The sequence below is a fragment of the Bombina bombina genome, chromosome 5 (genome assembly GCF_027579735.1).
Source record: "Bombina bombina isolate aBomBom1 chromosome 5, aBomBom1.pri, whole genome shotgun sequence".
Taxonomy (NCBI): domain Eukaryota; kingdom Metazoa; phylum Chordata; class Amphibia; order Anura; family Bombinatoridae; genus Bombina; species Bombina bombina.
In genome coordinates this window covers 288,032,242-288,057,112 of record NC_069503.1, presented here as the reverse complement: position 1 = coordinate 288,057,112, position 24,871 = coordinate 288,032,242, and the positions used below count along the sequence as shown (strand labels likewise).

The following is a 24,871-nucleotide window of genomic DNA, read 5'->3' as shown; positions in this document are numbered from 1 at the left end:
GTGAGAAAACCACAAAGCATCCAGCACTCGGCAACTTGCTAGCATTCATATCAAACTGCTATTACATGGATGCTTCTGTAAAACTCACAACACAATCCACACCTAGTAACAGACACATCTGTAAAACTTACAATACAGTCCATACCCAGTAACTGGCGCATCTGTAAAACTCCTAATACAGTCTATACCCAGTAGCATGCGCATCTGTAAAACTCCTAATACAGTCTATACCCAGTAGCATGCGCATCTGTAAAACTCCTAATACAGTCCATACCCAGTAACAGGCGCATCTGTAAAACTCCCAAAACAATCCGTAACCAGAAGCAGACGCATCTGTAAAACTCCTAATACAGTCCATTCCCAGTAACAGGCGCATCTGTAAAACTCCCAAAACAATCCGTAACCAGAAGCAGACGCATCTGTAAAACTCAAAATACAGTAAATACCCAGTAACAGATGCATCTGTAAAACTCACAATACAGTCCATACCCAGTAATAGACGCATCTATTAAACTCCTAATACAGTCTATATCCAGTAACATGCGCATCTGTAAAACTACTAATACAGTCCATACCCAGTAACAGGCGCATCTGTAAAGCTCCCAATACAGTCCCATACCCAGTAACAGATGCATCAGTAACAACATAATTTATGCTTACCAGATAAATTCCTTATCTTCCTGTTAGGAAATACAACACCTGGCCACCAGGAGGAGGCAAAGACACCCCAGCCAAAGGCTTTAATATCCCTCCCACTTCCTCATTACCCAGTCATTCTGCCGAGGGAACAAGGAAAAGTAGGAGAAACATTAGGGTATAAATGGTGCCAAAATAATAAAATAAATAATAGGGGACTGCCCATAGACAAGAAAAAAAGGGCAGTGGGCTCTCCCTATTTGGAAGGAAAGGAATTTATCTAGTAAGCATAAATTATGTTTTCCTTCCTAAGATAGGTAGAGTCCATGGCTTTATTCCTTACTGTTGGGAAAACTATACCCAAGCTCCAGAGGACACTGAGTGAATAACGGGAGAGAACAAAAAGGAAGAGGCGGACACTATTCTGAGGGCACCACAGCCTGCAAAACATTTCTCCCGAAAGCTGCTTCAGCCGAAGCAAAAACATCAAACTTGTAAAATTTTGAAAAAGTATGTAAGGAGGACCAGGTAGCCGCCTTACAAATCTGCTCCATAGAGGCCTCATTCAAGAGGAAACCACTGCTCTAGTAGAATGAGCCGTTATACGATGTCCGGCTGTCTCATAGGCTAAACGGATGACACTCCTTAACCAAAAAGATAGGGAAGTCGAAGTAGCCTCTGCCCCTTACGCTTCCCCGAATAGACAACAAACAAAGAGGAAGATTGTCTAAACTCCTTAGTAGCCTGAAGATAGAACTTGTGAAATAAGCGTTCCTTTGATTAAGAAGGATATAGGATGCAAGGAAGGAACCACAATCTCCTGATTGATGTTTCGATCTGACACAACCTTAGGAAGAAAACCTAATTTAGTACGTAAAACTGCCTTATCTGCATGAAAAAAAAGATCTCACAAAACTCTGCTCGCAGAGGCAATAGCCAATAAAAACAGAACCTTCCAAGATAACAATTTAATGTCAACGGAATGCAGAGGCTCAAACGGAACCTGTTACAAAACCCAAAGAACAATATTTAGGCTCCAAGGAGGAGCCCCAGATCTAAACATAGGTCTGATCCTAATCAGAGCCTTAACAAAGGACTGCACATCTGGAAGCTCAGCCAGTCTCTTGTGCAATAAAACAGACATGCTAGAAATCTGTCCCCTCAGGGAGCTAGCAGAAAGGCCCTTCTCCAGCTCATCCTGGAGAAAAGATAAGATTCTGGCAACTTTAACTCTGTGCCAGGAAAAAACACTCTCTTCACACCAGAATAAGTAGGTTCTCCACACCTTGTGGTAGATACGCCGAGTAACTGGTTTATGAGCTTGAATAAGAGTATCAATGACACTCTCAGAGAAACCTCTCTTGGCTAAGACTAAGCATTCAATCTCCACGCAGTTAGCCTCAGAGAATCTAGATTTTGATAAACAAATGGACCTTGTATCAACAGGTCTCTGCGACAAGGTAACTTCCACGGAGGAGATGAGGACATCCCCACTAGATCCGCGAACCACTTCCTTTGTGGCCACGATGGAGTAATCAGGATTATTGATACCCGCTCCTGCTTGATGCCGGCCACCACTCGAGGAAGAAGCGGTAATGGAGGAAAAAGATATATGAGTTTGAACCTCCAGGGCACTGCTAGTGCATCTATTAGATCCGCTTGGGGATCCCTCGACCCATACCTGGGTAGCTTGGTATTGAGACGGGACGCTATGAGATCTATCTCCAGCGTTCCCCACTTGCTGCATATCTCTGCAAACACCTCGGGATGGAGAGACCATTCCCCTGGATGGAAGGATTGCCTGTTGAGAAATTCCGCTTCCCAGTTGTCCACACCCAGAATGTGGATCTCTGACAGCGAACAGCTGTGGGCCTCCGCCCATTACAGAATCTGAGATACTTCCTTCATCGCCAAGGTTAGCTTGCAGCGTCTCTGGTCTGTTAGAAATATCCTCATGGATATGGAGTCTATTATAGTACCCAGGGATTCCACCCAGGTAATTGGGATAAGAGAACTCTTTTCCAAGTCTATCTTCCATCCATGTGATCGAAGAAGACTGAGAAGGGACTCCGAGAATTCTTCCGCAAGACGAAAGGATGGTGCTTGCACCAGAATATCATCCAAGTATGGGGCTACTACAATACCCTGACAGCTAGAAGAGCCCCCAGAACCTTTGTAAAGATTCTTGGAGCAGTAGCTAGGCCAAACGGAAGCGCAATGAAATGGAAGTGCTGGTCCAGGATTGCAAACCTCAGGAACTGAAAGTGTTCCCTGTGGATTGGAACATTAAGGTAAGCGTCCTTCAGATCTATAGTGGTCATAAACTGGCCTTCCTGAATTAAAGAAAGGATGGATCTTATCGTCTCCATCTTGAAGGAAGGGACACTGAGAAATTTGTTTAAGCACTTTAGGTCCAAAATTAAGCGGAAAGTTCACTCCTTCTTTGGGACCACAAAAAGGTTTGAATAAAACCCCAAACCTCTTTCTTCGATAGGCACCGGGACAACAACTCCTAAGGAGGATAGATCCCGAACGCACCCATGAAAGGCATCCTTCTTTTCTGGTCTGGTAGACAGATTCGAGAGAAGGAATCTGCCCCTTGGCGGATGAGATTTAAAGCCTATCTTGTATCCCTGAGATACCACCTTCAGGACCCACAGATCCTGTACGTCCTTGAACCAGGCATCTGAAAAAATAGACAGTCTGCCCCCTACACAATCCGATCCCGGATCGGGGGCCGCCCCATCATGCCGTTTTGTTTTCGGCGGGCTTCTTATTCTGCTTGGATTTATTCGAGGACTGAGCCGGCTTCCAAGTACTCTTGGGTTGCTCGAGCTTGGAGGAGGATTGTTGTCATTGGGATTTGTCAGAACGAAAGGAACAAAAATTAGAAGACTGTCGTCCCTTAGACTTGTTCTTCTTATCTTGTGGTAGGAAGGCACCCTTGACTCCGGTAACCATAGAAATAATGGAGTCCAGGCCTGGACCAAAAAAAAATCTTTCCCTTGAAGGGAAGAGAAAGGAGTCTGGACTTAGAAGTTATATCCGCAGACCAAGACCAACCAGAGCGCCCGGTGGGCTAGGACCGCAAAGCCAGAGGCCTTTGCATTAAGGCGAATAATTTGCAGGTTCGCATCACAGATAAAAGAATTAGCAATTCTCAGAGCTTAAATTCTGTCTTGAATATTCTTGAAGGGAGACTCACCTCAATGATTTCCGACAAAGAGTCGCACCAGTAGGTAGCCACTCCGGAAACCGCGGCAACTGCAGCCGCCGGTTGAAACAAAAATCCTGTATGTTGAAACATCTTTCCCAGAAAGGTTTCCATTTTCTTATCCATTGGCTCTCTGAACAAAGAACTATTCTCAAGAGGTATAGTAGTACGTTTAGCAAGCGTAGAGATAGCACCATCCACCTTAGGAATGGAGCCCCACAAATCCAGTTGAGAGTCCAGGAAGAACCAATTCTTTCCCATTAGTTCTTAATAATGTTCGCCATCTTAACCGGCACAGGAAAAGTCAAAGGAAAGTTCCTGTCTTCATAAACTTTCTCTAATTTAGGTATCATAGGTTCTTCAGGCAGCGCGGCCTCTAGAACCTCTAACGTAGACAAAACCTCCTTTAATAAAAAAACGCAAGTGCTCAATTTTAAATCTAAAGGACGGTTCCTCCACAGCAGGAGGCTTAGACACTAAGGACTCCGACCCAGAAATTTCACCCTCTGAAGCTACAGAGGTTAACTCATCAACCGATAACTAGGACATAATAGCTAAATCCAATAAATATTTAGATGACTCCGGGTTAGGAGAGCTATGTTTAACCTTTCTCTTGCGTTTGTTAAAGCAAGGTAATGCACTGAGGGCCGCAAACACCTCAATTTGTAACTGTGCGGCAAAGTCCGCAGGAAGAAGGCCCCCTCCAGATGGAGGATTAGGTGTGCTACGGGGAACTGCATGTGGAGTGAATAATGTAGTAAGGGTAGTAATCTCACGGGACGACGAGTACTGAGAGGTAGACGGCTCAAAGGGACTAAGAGCCTTAGCAGGCTTGTCTCCCTTCTTAGACTTTATAACGGTGTTAAGGCATGTGGAACATAATTGAGTGGGTGGGAAAACCACGGCCTCCTCACAATATAAACAGGTATGATTTAGTACAGAAGGAGTACCTTCTAACATGTCAGAGTCCTTCTTAGCTCAGGTTATACCCACAGAAGGACACAAATAAAAATGTTTTTAGTATAGCAAACTGCACGTTTATACTCCCAATGGCTGGGGCACTCACCACCTCCTAGACCCAGACAGTTAACAGAGGAAACGCTCTCCTCGGGTTCAAGTCTCAGCCAGAATGGAGGAAATGAACATAAACCACACCCGGTCACATGGAGTGCAAGACAGAACTTCCTTTGTTATTACAAGTCCAGCAAATAATAGGAGCTGTGCAACACTTTTAAAAACGAAAGTGAAACTTAAAAGTGAAACCTGTTTGTTCCAGCCAAAAAGACACAGTCTATCAGCCCAGGAAAAAAAATAACACAAAGCAGCATGTAAATAATTAATACACTGATTAATTAACCCCAACTGTTCAATAAACCCTCTTCAGAGGATATGAACCCTGGATCCTATCAAGGTATAAAGGAGCCACGCTGTGACCCTGTTGTAACATTTTATGTGTAAAAATGTAAACGATCTTACCTCCAGGATCTATGCTGTGTAACAGAACACAGCCTCTCAAGTGTGACAGTCTTATAGCAGCGCTCCTGACATGGACTTGAGTGAGAGAAAGCAGGCAGTGAAACTCGTCAACACTGATTGCTTAGGAGCTGTTAGCAGTAGTCTGGACGGTTTCGCAGAATAACTTTCCCTGCATCTCCAGACTCTAACTTTTATCAATACTCTCACTGAGAGGTTGACATGACTACTTAAAACTCCAATCCTATCTCAAAGGGCAGATACCCTTTTTCAGGACTCTCCAAATCTTTTGACACTTCTCTGCCACCTCCTAACGTGATGGAAGGCAAAGAATGACTGGGGTAATGAGAAAGTGGGAGGGATATTACACTGGTGTGTCTTTGCCTCCTCCTGGTGGCCAGATGTTGTATTTCCCAACAGTAAGGAATGAAGCCGTGGACTCTCCCTATCTTAGTAAGGAAAGAGAAACACTTTGATGAGAATGGTAGAAAACGGTAGAATAATAAGCTATTATTTATTAATTACTAAAGTTTGTTATTTATCACATTAGATAGTGTGTGTTATAAACATACAATCAATATTATTACCAGGGGAGGATTTGATCTAAATCATGGATTTCTACATAAAGGTAAATAATATTTTTTCAGGTTATTTTTCCTGTTATATCAGAAAATTACAGATTTAGTTATATACCATTGGAAATACATAATTATTAAATTATAGGGATGTGGACTATCCCGTTTAACAGGTTAATCATTCATATTTGATCAACTTTTCAGCTGTACTTCATTGTAAGGAGAAAAATAATCATTACCTTAAAGGGACATAATACCCATGTGCTAAATCACCTGAAAGTGATGCAGTGTAGCTGAAAATAACTGACAAGAAAATATCATCTGAACATCTCTCTTTAAAAAAGGAAGCTATTTTACCTCAGTAAGTGCTCTGTGAACAGTTATCTTTCAGCTAATGTCAGATGAGTGTAAAAAAACAGCCAATCAGCTTCATCAGTGCTGATGTCACACTTTGCTTTACTGGGATCTCATGAGATTCCACTGAAATCTTGCAAGATTAAAAGTAGGGAAAAAACATGACTGTGTCTGCACATGCCAGATGCATACTCCCTTGCAAATCCAGGGACTATAACCCTGATTGGATGCTTAAAGTCCCTTAACAATGTGATGTGGATACTGAAGACATGTTGAGGTAAAAGATCTTCCTTTTTTACATAGAGATGCTTAGGTGATATTTTTTAGTCAACTTTTTACAGCTATGCTGCATCACTTTCAGTTGCTTTAATATTTGGGTATCATGTTCCTTTAATAAACAAAAAAAACAATTTAAATAGTTTTAATTTAGCTAAAGAAAAATAATTATTACCATAATAATAATAATTAAAATATTATCATCAACTAAAGGTTTTCACTTTCTATTTTTATTGATTGGCCCTCCCTCCTCACAATTAGGTCCTTGTGCAGATCTATTCCACTCCAAACAATCTTCTTTTTATTTAGCATCTTAAAACTTAGTAAGGGGTTAGTTTTGTGTACATAGAATTGCAGGGGACAGTAAAGTCAAAATAACTTTCCAATGTCTATTATCTAATTTGCGTCATTTTCTTGGTATCCTTTATTGAAAAGCATAGGTAGGTTCAGGAGCAGCAACACACTACTAGGGGCTAACTACCGATTGGTGGCTGCACATATACCTCTTGTAAATAGCTCACTGAATGCGTTCAGCTAGCTCCCAGTAGTGCATTGCTGCTCATTAAACAAAGGAATAAAGATAATGAAGCAAATTTGATAATAGAAGAAATTCTGAAAGTTGTTTAACATTGTACACTCTATCTGAATCTTAAAAGAAAAATGTTGGGATTTTGTCCCTTTAAGGTCTATTTCTCAACTCTGTATGTTATTTTATAACATTTTTGCTATGAAGAAGAGGCATGTTAATCCTGCAGACACAAGTTCACAGTTTTGAGAAATACAAAACCAAGAAAATGTGATAATATCTTCTAGATAGAACACGTCCAAAATAATCTTACAGAGACCTCTGGGAGAGCATGACATTGTGAATGGATTCACAGAATTAATTTAACAAAAACATTACAGCCATGAACATACAGCCTCATGTTACAAAATCAAAAAGTAATTCCATATTTCAGGATAACATTTGCCTTATAATGTATCTTAAATAGGAAACTATCTTTAGACAGATTTTTCCTCAAAAAGATTTTTATGTAAAAATAAATAAATCCTATTTACGTCGGAAAAAAAACATAATTTATGCTTACCTGATAAATTCCTTTCTCCTGTAGTGTGGTCAGTCCACGGGTCATCATTACTTCTGGGATATTAACTCCTCCCCAACAGGAAGTGCAAGAGGATCACCCAGCAGAGCTGCTATATAGCTCCTCCCCTCTACGTCACACCCAGTCATTCGACCGAGAACCAACGAGAAAGGAGAAGCCAAAGGGTGCAGTGGTGACTGGAGTATAATTTAAAAATTTAGACCTGCCATAAAAACAGGGCGGGCCGTGGACTGACCACACTACAGGAGAAAGGAATTTATCAGGTAAGCATAAATTATGTTTTCTCCTGTTAAGTGTGGTCAGTCCACGGGTCATCATTACTTCTGGGATACCAATACCAAAGCTAAAGTACACGGATGACGGGAGGGACAGGCAGGCTCTTTATACGGAAGGAACCACTGCCTGAAGAACCTTTCTCCCAAAAACAGCCTCCGAAGAAGCAAAAGTGTCAAATTTGGAAAATTTGGAAAAAGTATGAAGAGAAGACCAAGTTGCAGCCTTGCAAATCTGTTCAACAGAAGCCTCATTCTTAAAGGCCCAAGTGGAAGCCACAGCTCTAGTATAATGAGCTGTAATTCTTTCAGGAGGCTGCTGTCCAGCAGTCTCATAAGCTAAACGTATTATGCTACGAAGCCAAAAAGAGAGAGAGGTAGCAGAAGCTTTTTGACCTCTCCTCTGACCAGAATAAACGACAAACAGGGAAGACGTTTGTCGAAAATCCTTAGTTGCCTGTAGATAAAATTTCAGGGCACGGACTACATCTAGATTGTGTAGGAGACGTTCCTTCTTCGAAGAAGGATTAGGACACAAAGATGGAACAACAATCTCTTGATTGATATTCCTGTTAGTGACCACCTTAGGTAAGAACCCAGGTTTAGTACGCAGAACCACCTTGTCTGAATGAAAAATCAGATAAGGAGAATCACAATGTAAGGCAGATAACTCAGAGACTCTTCGAGCCGAGGAAATAGCCATTAAAAACAGAACTTTCCAAGATAACAATTTGATATCAATGGAATGAAGGGGTTCAAACGGAACACCCTGTAAAACATTAAGAACTAAGTTCAAACTCCATGGTGGAGCAACAGTTTTAAACACAGGCTTAATCCTGGCCAAAGCCTGACAAAAAGCCTGAACGTCTGGAACCTCTGACAGACGTTTGTGTAAAAGAATGGACAGAGCTGAAATCTGTCCCTTTAAGGAACTAGCGGATAAACCCTTTTCTAAACCTTCTTGTAGAAAAGACAATATCCTAGGAATCCTAACCTTACTCCATGAGTAACTTTTGGATTCGCACCAATATAAGTATTTACGCCATATTTTATGGTAAATCTTTCTGGTAACAGGCTTCCTAGCCTGTATTAAGGTATCAATTACTGACTCAGAAAAAACACGTTTTGATAAAATCAAGAGTTCAATTTCCAAGCAGTCAGCTTCAGAGAAATTAGATTTTGATGTTTGAAGGGACCCTGGATCAGAAGGTCCTGTCTCAGAGGCAGAGACCAAGGTGGACAGGATGACATGTCCACTAGATCTGCATACCAAGTCCTGCGTGGCAACGCAGGCGCTATTAGAATCACCGATGCTCTCTCCTGTTTGATTCTGGCAATCAATCGAGGAAGCATCGGGAAGGGTGGAAACACATAAGCCATCCCGAAGGTCCAAGGTGCTGTCAAGGCATCTATCAGGACCGCTCCCGGATCCCTGGATCTGGACCCGTAACAAGGAAGCTTGGCGTTCTGTCGAGACGCCATGAGATCTATCTCTGGTTTGCCCCAACGTCGAAGTATTTGGGCAAAGACCTCCGGATGAAGTTCCCACTCCCCCGGATGAAAAGTCTGACGACTTAGGAAATCCGCCTCCCAGTTCTCCACTCCCGGGATGTGGATTGCTGACAGGTGGCAAGAGTGAGACTCTGCCCAGCGAATTATCTTTGATACTTCCATCATCGCTAGGGAGCTTCTTGTCCCTCCTTGATGGTTGATGTAAGCTACAGTCGTGATGTTGTCCGACTGAAACCTGATGAACCCCCGAGTTGTTAACTGGGGCCAAGCCAGAAGGGCATTGAGAACTGCTCTCAATTGCAGAATGTTTATTGGCAGGAGACTCTCCTCCTGAGTCCATGATCCCTGAGCCTTCAGAGAATTCCAGACAGCGCCCCAACCTAGTAGGCTGGCGTCTGTTGTTACAATTGTCCAATCTGGCCTGCTGAATGGCATCCCCCTGGACAGATGTGGCCGAGAAAGCCACCATAGAAGAGAATTTCTGGTCTCTTGATCCAGATTCAGAGTAGGGGACAAATCTGAGTAATCCCCATTCCACTGACTTAGCATGCACAATTGCAGCGGTCTGAGATGTAGGCGTGCAAAGGGTACTATGTCCATTGCCGCTACCATTAAGCCGATCACCTCCATGCATTGAGCCACTGACGGGTGTTGAATGGAATGAAGGACCCGGCATGCATTTTGAAGCTTTGTTAACCTGTCTTCTGTCAGGTAGATCTTCATTTCTACAGAATCTATAAGAGTCCCTAAGAAGGGAACTCTTGTGAGTGGAAAGAGAGAACTCTTCTTTTCGTTCACCTTCCATCCATGCGACCTTAGAAATGCCAGTACTAACTCTGTATGAGACTTGGCAGTTTGAAAGCTTGAAGCTTGTATCAGAATGTCGTCTAGGTACGGAGCTACCGAAATTCCTCGCGGTCTTAGTACCGCCAGAAGAGCACCCAGAACCTTTGTGAAGATTCTTGGAGCCGTAGCCAATCCGAATGGAAGAGCTACAAACTGGTAATGCCTGTCTAGGAAGGCAAACCTTAGATACCGGTAATGATCTTTGTGAATCGGTATGTGAAGGTAAGCATCCTTTAAATCCACTGTGGTCATGTACTGACCCTTTTGGATCATGGGTAGGATTGTCCGAATAGTTTCCATTTTGAACGATGGAACTCTTAGGAATTTGTTTAGGATCTTTAAATCCAAGATTGGCCTGAAGGTTCCCTCTTTTTTGGGAACCACAAACAGATTTGAGTAAAACCCCTGTCCATGTTCCGACCGCGGAACCGGATGGATCACTCCCATTAGTAAAAGATCTTGTACACAGCGTAGAAACGCCTCTTTCTTTATTTGGTTTGTTGACAACCTTGACAGATGAAATTTCCCTTTTGGGGGAGAGGATTTGAAGTCCAGAAGATATCCCTGAGATATGATCTCTAACGCCCAGGGATCCTGGACATCTCTTGCCCAAGCCTGGGCGAAGAGAGAAAGTCTGCCCCCCACTAGATCCGTTCCCGGATCGGGGGCCCTCGATTCATGCTGTCTTAGGGGCAGCAGCAGGTTTTCTGGCCTGCTTGCCCTTGTTCCAGGACTGGTTAGGTCTCCAGCCTTGTCTGTAGCGAGCAACAGCTCCTTCCTGTTTTGGAGCAGAGGAAGTTGATGCTGCTCCTGCCTTGAAATTACGAAAGGAACGAAAATTAGACTGTCAAGCCTTAGGTTTGGCTCTGTCTTGAGGCAGGGCATGGCCTTTACCTCCTGTAATGTCAGCGATAATTTCTTTCAAACCGGGCCCGAATAAGGTCTGCCCTTTGAAAGGTATGTTAAGTAATTTAGATGTAGAAGTAACGTCAGCTGACCAGGATTTTAGCCACAGTGCTCTGCGTGCCTGAATGGCGAATCCGGAATTCTTAGCTGTAAGTTTTGTTAAATGTACTACAGCATCTGAAACAAAAGAATTAGCTAGCTTAAGTGTTTTAAGCTTGCTTGAAATCTCATCTATAGTTATTGAGTCAAGAGTCTCTTCCAGGGACTCGGACCAAAAAGCGGCCGCGGCCAAGACAGACGCAATACATGCAAGGGGTTGCAATATAAAACCTTATTGAACAAACATTTTCTTAAGGTAACCCTCTAATTTTTTATCCATTGGATCTGAAAAGGCACAGCTATCCTCCACCGGGATAGTGGTACGCTTAGCCAGAGTAGAAACCGCTCCCTCCACCTTAGGGACCGTCTGCCATAAGTCCCGTGTGGTGGCGTCTATTGGAAACATTTTTCTAAACACAGGAGGGGGGGAAAAGGGTACACCGGGCCTATCCCACTCCTTAGTAATTATCTCTGTAAGCCTCTTAGGTATAGGAAATACGTCAGTACTCGCCGGTACCGCATAGTATCTATCCAGCCTACATAATTTCTCTGGGATTGCAACGGTGTTACAATCATTCAGAGCTGCTAATACCTCCCCTAACAGTACACGGAGGTTTTCGAGTTTAAACTTAAAATTAGAAATGTCTGAATCCATTCTATTGGGATCAGAACCGTCACCTGCAGATTGAAGCTCTCCGTCCTCATGTTCTGCATACTGTGACGCAGTATCAGACATGGCCCTATTATTAACAGCGCACTCTGTTCTCACCCCAGAGTGATCACGCTTACCTCTAAGTTCTGGTAATTTAGACAAAACTTCAGTCATAACATTAGCCATATCCTGTAATGTGATTTGTAATGGCCGCCCTGATGTACTCGGCGCTACAATATCACGCACCTCCCGAGCGGGAGATGCAGGTACTGACACGTGAGGCGAGTTAGTCGGCATAACTCTCCCCTCGTTGTTTGGTGAATGATGTTCAATTTGTACAGATTGACTTTTATTTAAAGTAGCATCAATGCAATTAGTACATAAATTTCTATTGGGCTCCACTTTGGCTTTAGCACATATAGCACAGAGATATTCCTCTGAGTCAGACATGTTTTTTTTTTTTTGTTTTTTTTTTAAAAAAATTTTTGAAATTTTTTTATTGAGGTTTTATGAAATGACATACAAGCAAGTTATACTTAAATAAGTTCAAGTACTAAATACATAAAGAAATGCCAGTAAGGTTCTAGACCTTCTCCTCCATAGTAGAGGCCACTTTTGGACCCCACAAAACACAAAATAAAACATTAGAAGGTACTATAAAACTAATGAGACCACTTATGGGTCTCAACTGAACCTCAGGTTTTATAAAGTTTTTAAGGCTATGAAACATGTTTGAGCATATACAGGTACTGAAATATTTTTAGAGCTATAGAGCATGGTTGGACGAATGGATATCATGGGAGAGAAAAAGAATAAAACATGCTTGAGTAAATATTGATTCTATAGTAATTTCAGAGCTTCAGAACATGCCTAGATATATAGATATCATGGGGGAGATAAAGAGTAACTGTATACACTGTTTTAATATAGAATGTTTTTGAAACTATAAAGCATGCTTGAGTATACACAGGTTCTAAGATATTTCTAGAGCTATAAGACATGCCTTAATGAATAGATATCATGGGAGAGATAAAGAGTATACCATGCTTAAGTGAATTTAGATTCTATAGTATTTTTGGAACTGTAAGACATGCCTGGGTGTATAGATATCGTGGGGGAGATAAAGAGTAGCTGTATAAACTGTGTTAACTCTAGCGTCCGCCTTACATTTCTGATAGGAATATTAAGCAAGTGGAAGGAACAATATAGATAGGGTGGGGCATACGGAGGGTCAAAACAGCTGAGGGTCAGTAAAATATAATGGTAGCATTTTATGACTTTTAAGCAAAGAATGTTAGTTTGTGAATGAGATGCATCCTAGTTCATATTGAAAATTATTTCTCCCCTTAATAGTAGTGCTGTACACATAATCTAAAATATAAAAAGCCAGCACATTATAATAACTATCTTACCCATAACAACAAGCTGAGCAGTTGGCACTAATCTCTAGAGGTAGGAATACAGGGCTCGCCTCCTCGGCCGCAGAAGACCAGCCCGCCTTGTGAGAATCAGAAAAATGCCCGGTAATACATAGTAGTGAATTGCATAGCGATGTTGGTACAAATTGAATTATCACTATTGATAAGTAAAAGTGTAGTCATATAGGGGATAATTAAAGTTTGTCTCAGAAATTAGATGCATATAATATCCCAAACCATAAACACGCAGCTGTGCTACTGAAGGGAAGGGGAACCATATAAACAGGGGGATAAGCAAAACTATTGAGAACTTAAAACGTAGACTTCCATGAAGTCCTCAGTCAGGCAGTAAAGCTGATCCATTATGAACTCAGGGATAGTGTGCGGGAAAATGTTCCATTACCCAATTCCAGTTGAAATTAAAGTATCCAGAGTCCCATATAAGTCAAAGCAGGCACCAAGCATCCCCAGGAGCTGTAAGAGGATAGTAAGGCAGGTGATCCCATGATAAGATGTTGGGAATAGATGAATAAGAGGGAATTCCCTGCAATCAAACCTCTCAGCTATAACCGCTGTTGTAATGCTTGAACTGGGCGCTGCAATGGTATGGCCGCCACCTGGCTGCAAAGTAGCGACACTCATAGCAGCTGTCTGAAGCCTCCGCTCCACGACCGGGACATCTCCGCTCTTGGGAGTCAGGCTATCAGTGTCTAGGTCTGTATGTACCGTGCCCAGAGTAAGCGCCGAGTGCCGGGGCCCCAAAGCACTGCAACACTCACCAGCCGCAGTAATGTGGTCCGGCTGAGGGTCTGGGCAAAGTTCATGCTTCGGTTATGGTAGGGATCCGTAAGTAGGGACTTGTCAAAGTTCTCTCTGTACTCCTTGAGCAGGTAACTCAGCTGTTTCAGGAAAGTAGTTGCTCCTTCCATATCTATTCTCCCAGTGAGATGCAAGGCGGGCATGTTGATTACGGCTGGTAGTACACTTGCAGTGATTAGTGAGGCAACACTGCTCAATAACGACAGGGCAATAGAGGCCACCTGCCGGGGGGGTTTAGATGCTATGAAAAGTCCTCAATGTCCCTTACAAGTCCGGAGAGATTAAAAAAAAAAAAAGATCAGTAGCCACGAGGGTGGGAAGATGGCTGCCGCCAGTAAAGGTTCAGATTAGAGCTCCGGTCCTGGTTGAAAAAGATAGCTCTTGAAAATAAATTTGGTTTGCACTTTCAAATAGACAAAAGTCCAAGGAATGTTTTGCAGGATTTTCAGGATGCAATGCGATGCAAAAAGATATATATTTGCTGTATAGGGACCGGAGCAGCAAGCTTGTGCGACCGCTCTCATGGGCTCCGGACTCCGCCCCCCCGAGTCAGACATGTTTAACACACTAGCAATTAAACTAGCAACTTGGAAATACTTTTCAAAGCAATTTACAAATAATATGAAAAACGTACTGTGCCTTTAAGAAGCACAGAAAAAAAGTTATGACAGTTGAGTAATAATAAACCGGAGAAACTATAACATCAAATTCTTTCCGGTAAAACACAATTTTAGCAAAGGATTGCCCCCATTAGCAATGGATAACTAACCCTGAATAGCAGAAAAAATGTACAGAATATAAATGTTTTTTATCACAGTCAAAGCACAATCTCACAGGTCTGCTGTGAGTGATTACCTCCCTCAAACTAACTTTTGAAGACCCCTGAGCTCTGTAGAGACGAACCGGATCATGCAGGGAAGAAAACAGACTTGTGACTGAATTTTCTGATGCGTAGCAAAAGCGCCAAAATAGGCCCCTCCCCCTCACACACAACAGTGAGGGAGATCAGTAAACTGTCTTAAATTAAATAAAACGACCGCCAAGTGGAAAAAACATAATTTATGCTTACCTGATAAATTTATTTCTCTTGTAGTGTATCCAGTCCACGGATCATCCATTACTTATGGGATATTAACTCCTCCCCAACAGGAAGTGCAAGAGGATTCACCCAGCAGAGCTGCTATATAGCTCCTCCCCTAACTGCCATTACCAGTCATTCGACCGAAAACATGCAGAGAAAGGAAAACCATAGGGTACAGTGGTGACTGTAGTTTAATGGAAAAATTTCCTGCCTTAAAGTGACAGGGCGGGCAGTGGACTGGATACACTACAAGAGAAATAAATTTATCAGGTAAGCATAAATTATGTTTTCTCTTGTTAAGTGTATCCAGTCCACGGATCATCCATTACTTATGGGATACCAATACCAAAGCTAAAGTACACGGATGACGGGAGGGACAGACAGGCTCTTTATACGGAAGGAACCACTGCCTGAAGAACCTTTCTCCCAAAAACAGCCTCCGAAGAAGCAAAAGTGTCAAATTTGTAAAATTTGGAAAAAGTATGAAGAGAAGACCAAGTTGCAGCCTTGCAAATCTGTTCAACAGAAGCCTCATTCTTAAAGGCCCAAGTGGAAGCCACAGCTCTAGTAGAATGTGCTGTAATTCTTTCAGGAGGCTGCTGTCCAGCAGTCTCATAGGCTAACCGTATTATGCTACGAAGCCAAAAGGAGAGAGAGGTAGCCGAAGCTTTTTGACCTCTCCTCTGACCAGAATAAACGACAAACAGGGAAGACGTTTGTCGAAAATCCTTAGTTGCCTGTAGATAAAATTTCAGGGCACGGACTACATCTAGATTGTGTAGCAGACGTTCCTTTTTCGAAGAAGGATTAGGACACAAAGATGTAACCACAATCTCTTGATTGATATTCCTGTTAGTGACCACCTTAGGTAGGAACCCAGGTTTAGTACGCAGAACTACCTTGTCTGAATGAAAAATCAGATAAGGAGAATCACAATGTAAGGCAGATAACTCAGAGACTCTTCGAGCCGAGGAAATCGCCATTAAAAACAGAACTTTCCAAGATAACAACTTGATATCAATGGAATGAAGGGGTTCAAACGGAACCCCCTGTAAAACATTAAGAACTAAGTTCAAACTCCATGGTGGAGCAACAGTTTTAAACACAGGCTTGATCCTAGCTAAAGCCTGACAAAAAGCTTGAACGTCCGGAACTTCTGACAGACGTTTGTGTAAAAGAATGGACAGAGCTGAAATCTGTCCCTTTAAGGAACTAGCGGATAAACCCTTTTCTAAACCTTCTTGTAGAAAAGACAATATCCTCGGAATCCTAACCTTACTCCATGAGTAACTCTTGGATTCGCACCAATATAAGTATTTGCGCCATATCTTATGGTAAATCTTTCTGGTAACAGGCTTCCTAGCCTGTATTAAGGTATCAATAACTGACTCAGAAAAACCACGTTTTGATAAAATCAAGCGTTCAATTTCCAAGCAGTCAGCTTCAGAGAAATTAGATTTTGATGTTTGAAGGGACCCTGGATCAGAAGGTCCTGTTTCAGAGGTAGCGACCAAGGTGGACAGGATGACATGTCCACTAGATCTGCATACCAAGTCCTGCGTGGCCATGCAGGCGTTATTAGAATCACTGATGCTCTCTCCTGTTTGATTCTGGCAATCAATCGAGGAAGCATCGGGAAGGGTGGAAACACATAAGCCATCCCGAAGGTCCAAGGTGCTGTCAAAGCATCTATCAGAACCGCTCCCGGATCCCTGGATCTGGACCCGTAATGAGGAAGCTTGGCGTTCTGTCGAGACGCCATGAGATCTATCTCTGGTTTGCCCCAACGTCGAAGTATTTGGGCAAAGACCTCCGGATGAAGTTCCCACTCCCCCGGATGAAAAGTCTGACGACTTAAGAAATCCGCCTCCCAGTTCTCCACTCCCGGGATGTGGATTGCTGACAGGTGGCAAGAGTGAGACTCTGCCCAGCGAATTATCTTTGATACTTCCATCATTGCTAGGGAGCTTCTTGTCCCTCCCTGATGGTTGATGTAAGCTACAGTCGTGATGTTGTCCGACTGAAACCTGATGAACCCCTGAGTTGTTAACTGGGGCCAAGCCAGAAGGGCATTGAGAACTGCTCTCAATTCCAGAATGTTTATTGGTAGGAGACTCTCCTCCTGATTCCATTGTCCCTGAGCCTTCAGAGAATTCCAGACAGCGCCCCAACCTAGTAGGCTGGCGTCTGTTGTTACAATTGTCCAGTCCGGCCTGCTGAATGGCATCCCCCTGGACAGATGTGGCCGAGAAAGCCACCATAGAAGAGAATTTCTGGTCTCTTGATCCAGATTCAGAGTAGGGGACAAGTCTGAGTAATCCCCATTCCACTGACTTAGCATGCACAATTGCAGCGGTCTGAGATGTAGACGTGCAAAGGGTACTATGTCCATTGCTGCTACCATTAAGCCGATCACCTCCATGCATTTTGCTACTGACGGGTGTTGAATGGAATGAAGGACACGGCATGCATTTTGAAGCTTTGTTAACCTGTCTTCTGTCAGGTAAATCTTCATTTCTACAGAATCTATAAGAGTCCCCAAGAAGGGAACTCTTGTGAGTGGAAAGAGAGAACTCTTCTTTTCGTTCACCTTCCATCCATGCGACCTTAGAAATGCCAGTACTAACTCTGTATGAGACTTGGCAGTTTGAAAGCTTGAAGCTTGTATCAGAATGTCGTCTAGGTACGGAGCTACCGCAATTCCTCGCGGTCTTAGTACCGCCAGAAGAGCACCCAGAACCTTTGTGAAGATTCTCGGAGCCGTAGCCAATCCGAATGGAAGAGCTACAAACTGGTAATGCCTATCTAGAAAGGCAAACCTTAGATACCGGTAATGATCTTTGTGAATCGGTATGTGAAGGTAAGCATCCTTTAAATCCACTGTGGTCATGTACTGACCCTTTTGGATCATGGGTAAAATTGTCCGAATAGTTTCCATTTTGAACGATGGAACTCTTAGGAATTTGTTTAGGATCTTTAAATCCAAGATTGGCCTGAAAGTTCCCTCTTTTTTGGGAACCACAAACAGATTTGAGTAAAACCCTTGTCCTTGTTCCGACCGCGGAACCGGATGGATCACTTCCATTAATAAAAGATCTTGTACGCAGCGTAGAAACGCCTCTTTCTTTATTTGGTTTGTTGACAACCTTGACAGATGAAATCTCCCTCTTGGGGGAGAGAATTTGAAGTCTAGAAGGTATCCCTGAGATATGATCTCTAACGCCCAGGGATCCTGGACATCTCTTGCCCAAGCCTGGGCGAAGAGAGAAAGTCTGCCCCCCACTAGATCCGTTCCCGGATCGGGGGCCCTCGATTCATGCTGTCTTAGGGGCAGCAGCAGGTTTCCTGGCCTGCTTGCCCTTGTTCCAGGACTGGTTAGGTCTCCAGCCTTGTCTGTAGCGAGCAACAGCTCCTTCCTGTTTTGGTGCAGAGGAAGTTGATGATGCTCCTGCTTTGAAATTACGAAAGGAACGAAAATTAGACTGTCTAGCCTTAGGTTTGGCTCTGTCTTGAGGCAGGGCATGGCCTTTACCTCCTGTAATGTCAGCGATAATTTCTTTCAACCCGGGCCCGAATAAGGTCTGCCCTTTGAAAGGTATATTAAGCAATTTAGATTTAGAAGTAACGCCAGCTGACCAGGATTTTAGCCACAGTGCTCTGCGTGCCTGAATGGCGAATCCGGAATTCTTAGCCGTAAGTTTAGTTAAATGTACTACGGCATCTGAAATAAATGAGTTAGCTAACTTAAGGGCTTTAAGCTTGTGTGTAATCTCATCTAATGGAGCTGATTCAAGTGTCTCTTCCAGAGACTCAAACCAAAATGCTGCTGCAGCCGTGACAGGCGCAATGCATGCAAGAGGTTGCAATATAAAACCTTGTTGAACAAACATTTTCTTAAGGTAACCCTCTAACTTTTTATCCATTGGATCTGAAAAGGCACAGCTATCCTCCACCGGGATAGTGGTACGCTTAGCTAAAGTAGAAACTGCTCCCTCCACCTTAGGGACCGTTTGCCATAAGTCCCGTGTGGTGGCGTCTATTGGAAACATCTTTCTAAATATCGGAGGGGGTGAGAACGGCACACTGGGTCTATCCCACTCCTTAGTAACAATTTCAGTAAGTCTCTTAGGTATAGGAAAAACGTCAGTACTCGCCGGTACCGCAAAATATTTATCCAACCTACACATTTTCTCTGGTATTGCAACTGTGTTACAATCATTCAGAGCCGCTAACACCTCCCCTAGTAATACACGGAGGTTTTCCAGCTTAAATTTAAAATTTGAAATATCTGAATCCAGTTTGTTTGGATCAGAACCGTCACCCGCAGAATGAAGCTCTCCGTCCTCATGTTCTGCAAATTGTGACGCAGTGTCTGACATGGCCCTAATATTATCAGCGCACTCTGTTCTCACCCCAGAGTGATCACGCTTACCTCTTAGTTCTGGTAATTTAGCCAAAACTTCAGTTATAACAGTAGCCATATCCTGTAATGTGATTTGTAATGGCCGCCCAGATGTACTCGGCGCTACAATATCACGCACCTCCCGAGCGGGAGATGCAGGTACTGACACGTGAGGCGAGTTAGTCGGCATAACTCTCCCCTCGTTGTTTGGTGAAATATGTTCAATTTGTACAGATTGACTTTTATTTAAAGTAGCATCAATACAGTTAGTACATAAATTTCTATTGGGCTCCACTTTGGCTTTAGCACATATAGCACAGATATCTTCCTCTGAATCAGACATGTTTAACACACTAGCAAATAAACTAGCAACTTGGAAATACTTTTCAAGTAATTTACTATAATATGAAAACGTACTGTGCCTATAAGAAGCACAGAAAAAGTTATGACAGTTGAAAATTAATAAACTGAAAAGTTATAGCATCAAATCTTTGTAAAAAACACAATTTTAGCAAAGGATTGCTCCCATTAGCAAAGGATAACTAACCCTGATAGCAGAAAAAAAAAAAAAAAAAAAAATACAGAAATAAACGTTTTTTTTTTATCACAGTCAACTACAATCTCACAGCTCTGCTGTGAGTGATTACCTCCCTCAAAACAAGTTTTGAAGACCCCTGAGTTCTGTAGAGATGAACCGGATCATGCAGGGAAGACAATAAACTTCTGACTGAATTTTTTGATGCGTAGCAAAAGCACCAAAAAAGGTCCCTCCCCCTCACACATAACAGTGAGAGAGATCAGTAAACTGTCATAAATTAAATAAAACAACTGCCAAGTTGAAAAAAATAGTGCCCAAAACATTTTTTCACCCAGTACCTCAGAAAATTAAACGATTTTACATGCCAGCAAAAAACGTTTAACATTAATAAATTGAGTGTTATTAAAAAGCCTGTTGCTAGTCCCTGCAAATTAGGCTAAAGTTTTATGCATACAGTATAATTCCAGTGAAGTGCCATTCCCCAGAATACTGAAGTGTAAAATATACATACATGACAGCCTGATACCAGTTGCTGCTACTGCATTTAAGGCTGAGTTTACATTATATCGGTATGGCAGAATTTTCTCATCAATTCCATTGTCAGAAAATAATAAGCTGCTACATACCTCTTTGCAGATTAATCTGCCCGCTGTCCCCTGATCTGAAGTTTACCTCTCCTCAGATGGCCGAGAAACAGCAATATGATCTTAACTACTCCGGCTAAAATCATAGAAAAACTCAGGTAGATTCTTCTTCAAATTCTACCAGAGAAGGAATAACACACTCCGGTGCTATTATAAAATAACAAACTTTTGATTGAAGGTATGAAACTAAGTATAATCACCACAGTCCTCTCACACATCCTATCTATTCGTTGGGTGCAAGAGAATGACTGGTAATGGCAGTTAGGGGAGGAGCTATATAGCAGCTCTGCTGGGTGAATCCTCTTGCACTTCCTGTTGGGGAGGAGTTAATATCCCATAAGTAATGGATGATCCGTGGACTGGATACACTTAACAAGAGAAAAACAGTGCCCAAAACAATTTTTCACCCAGTACCTCAGATAATTAAACGATTTTAACATGCCAGCAAAAACGTTTAACATCAAATAAATGAAATGTCATTAGAAAGCCTGTTGCTAGTCGTTCCCACTGCAAGTTAGGCTAAAGTCTTATGCATACAGTATTATCCCAGTGAAGTGCCATTCCCCAGAATACTGAAGTGTAAATATACATACATGACAGCCTGATACCAGTTGCTACTACTGCATTTAAGGCTGAGCTTACATTATATCGGTATGGCAGTATTTTCTCAGTCAATTCCATTCTCAGAAAATAATATGCTGCTACATACCTCTTTGCAGGTTAACCTGCCCGCTGTCCCCTGATCTGAAGTTTACCTCACTCCTCAGATGGCCGAGAACAGCAAGATGATCTTAACTACGCCGGCTAAAATCATACAAAAACTCAGGTAGATTCTTCTTCAAATTCTACCTGAGAAGGAACAACACACTCCGGTGCTGTTTTAAAATAACAAACTTTTGATTGAAGGTATAAAACTAAGTATAATCACCACAGTCCTCTCACACATCCTATCTATTAGTTGGGTGCAAGAGAATGACTGGGTGTGACGTAGAGGGGAGGAGCTATATAGCAGCTCTGCTGGGTGATCCTCTTGCACTTCCTGTTGGGGAGGAGTTAATATCCCAGAAGTAATGATGACCCGTGGACTGACCACACTTAACAGGAGAAATCTGATTTAAATCAAACAAATCTAAATTTAATTAAAAGGACAGTCTACTCCAGAAATGTTATTGTTTAAAAATATAGATAATCCCTGTATTACCCATTCCCCAGTTTTGCATAACCAACAGTTATATTAAATTTACTTTTAACCTTTGTAATAACCTTATAACTAAGCCTCTGCAGACTGCTCCCTTATTTCAGTTCTTTTGACAAACATGCATTTTAGCCAATCAGTGCTGACTCCACCAGAGTGAGCACAATGTTATCTATATGGTACATATGAACTAGCGCTGTCTAACTATAAAAAAATTTTATAAAAATGCGAGGCGGCCTTCAAGGGCTTAGAAATCGGCATATTAATTTTGACGACTGTCCCTTTAAAAAAAAATATTTTAAAAATAGATTTTTTTAAATTTATTATTATTAAAAAAATTAAATCAATCATTGATTTTTATCCCCCCTGATCATTACTTACTTCTACATTATAGGTCTGGTCATGTTTAATAATTTCACCCTGGGGCACAGTTCTCATGATAGTGAATTCAGTAGTGGTAGCTGCCTCGCTTGGAGTGCTGAGAGGATGGGCCTCATCACTCTGGGATAAGTTGCCTTCTGTTGCATTCTCTGACTGGTCACGTGGTTTTAAGCTTGAAGAACTCTTCTTTTTCTTAGACTTCTTTGTTGCGTTCTGGCTTTCGGTTTGGCCTTTACGTTGCCTGAACTGTGCAAGCTGAGGAGCAAAATAACATTGTTAGAGTACTCATTCCATATAATGATTCACATACATAGTGTTTTTTCATATTTGTAACAATGCCAACATAGATGATGCTACTATACATATAATAGGATATTTAACACAAAACATGGCTGACAAACTAGCCCATGTCATACAGGCTGGAAATGTATTACAAAAAAACCTTTTATGATTTGTGAAAACTATTCACTGAACCCAATTTTTTTCTATCATGATTCAGATAGAGCATGCAATTTTAAGCAACTTTCTAATTTACTCCTATTATCAAATTATTTTCATTCTCTTTGTATCTTTATTTGAAATGCAAGAATGTAAGTTTAGATGCCGGCCCATTTTTGGTGAACACACTGTGTTGTTCTTGCTGATTGGTGGGTAAATTCACCTACCAATAAACAAGTGCTTTCCATGGTCCTGAACCAAAAAAATAGCTTAGATACCTTATGTTTTAAATAAAGAAAGCAAGAGAACGAAGAAAATAATAATAGGAGTAAATTAGAAAGTTGTTTAAAATTGCATGCTCCATCTTAATCACGAAAGAAAAAAATTTGAGTTCAGTGTCCCTTTAATGTAACTCAAGGGTCAACAGATTTGTAAAACTTCTTTCTCAGTTTCCAGTAACGTGCAAAACCGTGATTTAACTCCTTGACTGCCGGAAACAAGAACAAAACATTATTTCACATTTTAGCTGCTAGTACAATGATTTAATGCCTTGGTTGCCAGAAAGACAAATTCAGTACTAATTTAACACTTTGAATGATTGCTAGGTCTACTGCAATATTAACTATCTTCATTATCTCAAGTTCTCTAAAATCTTAGTGCTGTCAAATACCATATTATTTTGAAAGCTGTGTATTTAATTACTCTAATAATGGCTACAGATAGCTATCTTGCTGATTACAAGTGGCTTTTCTATCAATAGTAATACATTTTAAGAAATTTAACAAAATAATAATAAAAAAACAACCACAGGTAAGACTTCTGATATCTTAGGCAAAGCCCCCTTAGTTTTATGTTTTACATTGATCTCAGACAATAAAAGCAAATCAATTAGTAATAGCAAGCTAAATAAATATCACTACATTTACATTCTATAGGTTTAGTAATTTGCTTACGACACATTCAATTTGACAAAACACCTAGAAGACGATTTCGCCTACAAAGCTCCACACTAAGCCTCTAAATCAAATTTAGAGATTGGCAACAGCAATTATTTAACGTGTGCCAAGATCTCATTTAAGACATATGCTCAAATGTCACTCCATGTCAAACTTACACACAAAGCTATGTACATGGATAAACTCAGCATATGCACATTTGACTCTCTTAAAAAATGTGCACAACTTTTGCTTCTGTAAGAGGGAACCATACTCTTTTAAAAACACAAGATTAGTAAAACTAATACGAGAGTTTATTTTACTTTTCTTATTTTTTTAATAACAACATAGCAGTCTCATAGCATAAAGACAATGTCCCTTCAACTGTGTTTTTGTTCTGATCACATTAAAGTGATCAGCAAGTCATGAAAAACATACTCAATGGTGTAAATAGATGGCACTACTTCAAGGCAACACTTTGGCCACTGTACATAACCTCCCCCAGCCACACTATTGTAAATGTACATACACAGTATGCTTATATTATATTGTAGTTACCAGGCTGTATAACCTTGTTTGGTAGCACACTGGTGAACTCTAATGACTCTGATGTAGTAAATGCAAAAAGGTATCTTTTAGTTGCAAATATATATCATTAGCCTTAAAAGGGAAAAATATGTAATAATTATAATGACAGAAGACTCGAGGTAACCTGTATGTTGGCTCAGCAAAATAACAAATATTGAGAACTATTATGAAAGCATTTGGGGCAGGTAGTGCAAGCAATATTATATTAGGGACACCTTATAACTGAATCTAAGGTTGCTAATGCATTTAGCATATTTATTTTAAAATAAACCAGCACTACTGAGTGGTAAAAATCTGAAGTATTTATAACTGTCATAAAAATCTGTAGGTTGCAGTAGGATTACATTAACTGTAAGGTATCATCAGTCATGAAAACAATGCACAATTACTATAATTCAGCATTCACTTGCCCCCCCATACCTCTCATTTGAAAACAAAGCATTGGTATAAAACACAATTTTGCAGTAGTTCAGTTAACTAGTGTAGGTCTGATGCAGTAATTATTTTGGTT

The 24,871-nt window shown here is 41.4% G+C and overlaps 1 protein-coding gene across 1 annotated transcript in view; it reads right to left on the bottom strand.

The window, feature by feature from the left end:
* The window catches only part of AKAP9 (A-kinase anchoring protein 9), an 894,005-nt gene that overhangs the window by 787,905 nt on the left and 81,229 nt on the right, over positions 1–24,871 (bottom strand). Inside the window, exon 2 of the mRNA XM_053715709.1 lies at positions 22,400–22,654. Within this exon, the coding sequence (XP_053571684.1) occupies positions 22,400–22,654 (255 nt within the window). The remainder of the gene's footprint in view (positions 1–22,399; positions 22,655–24,871) is intronic.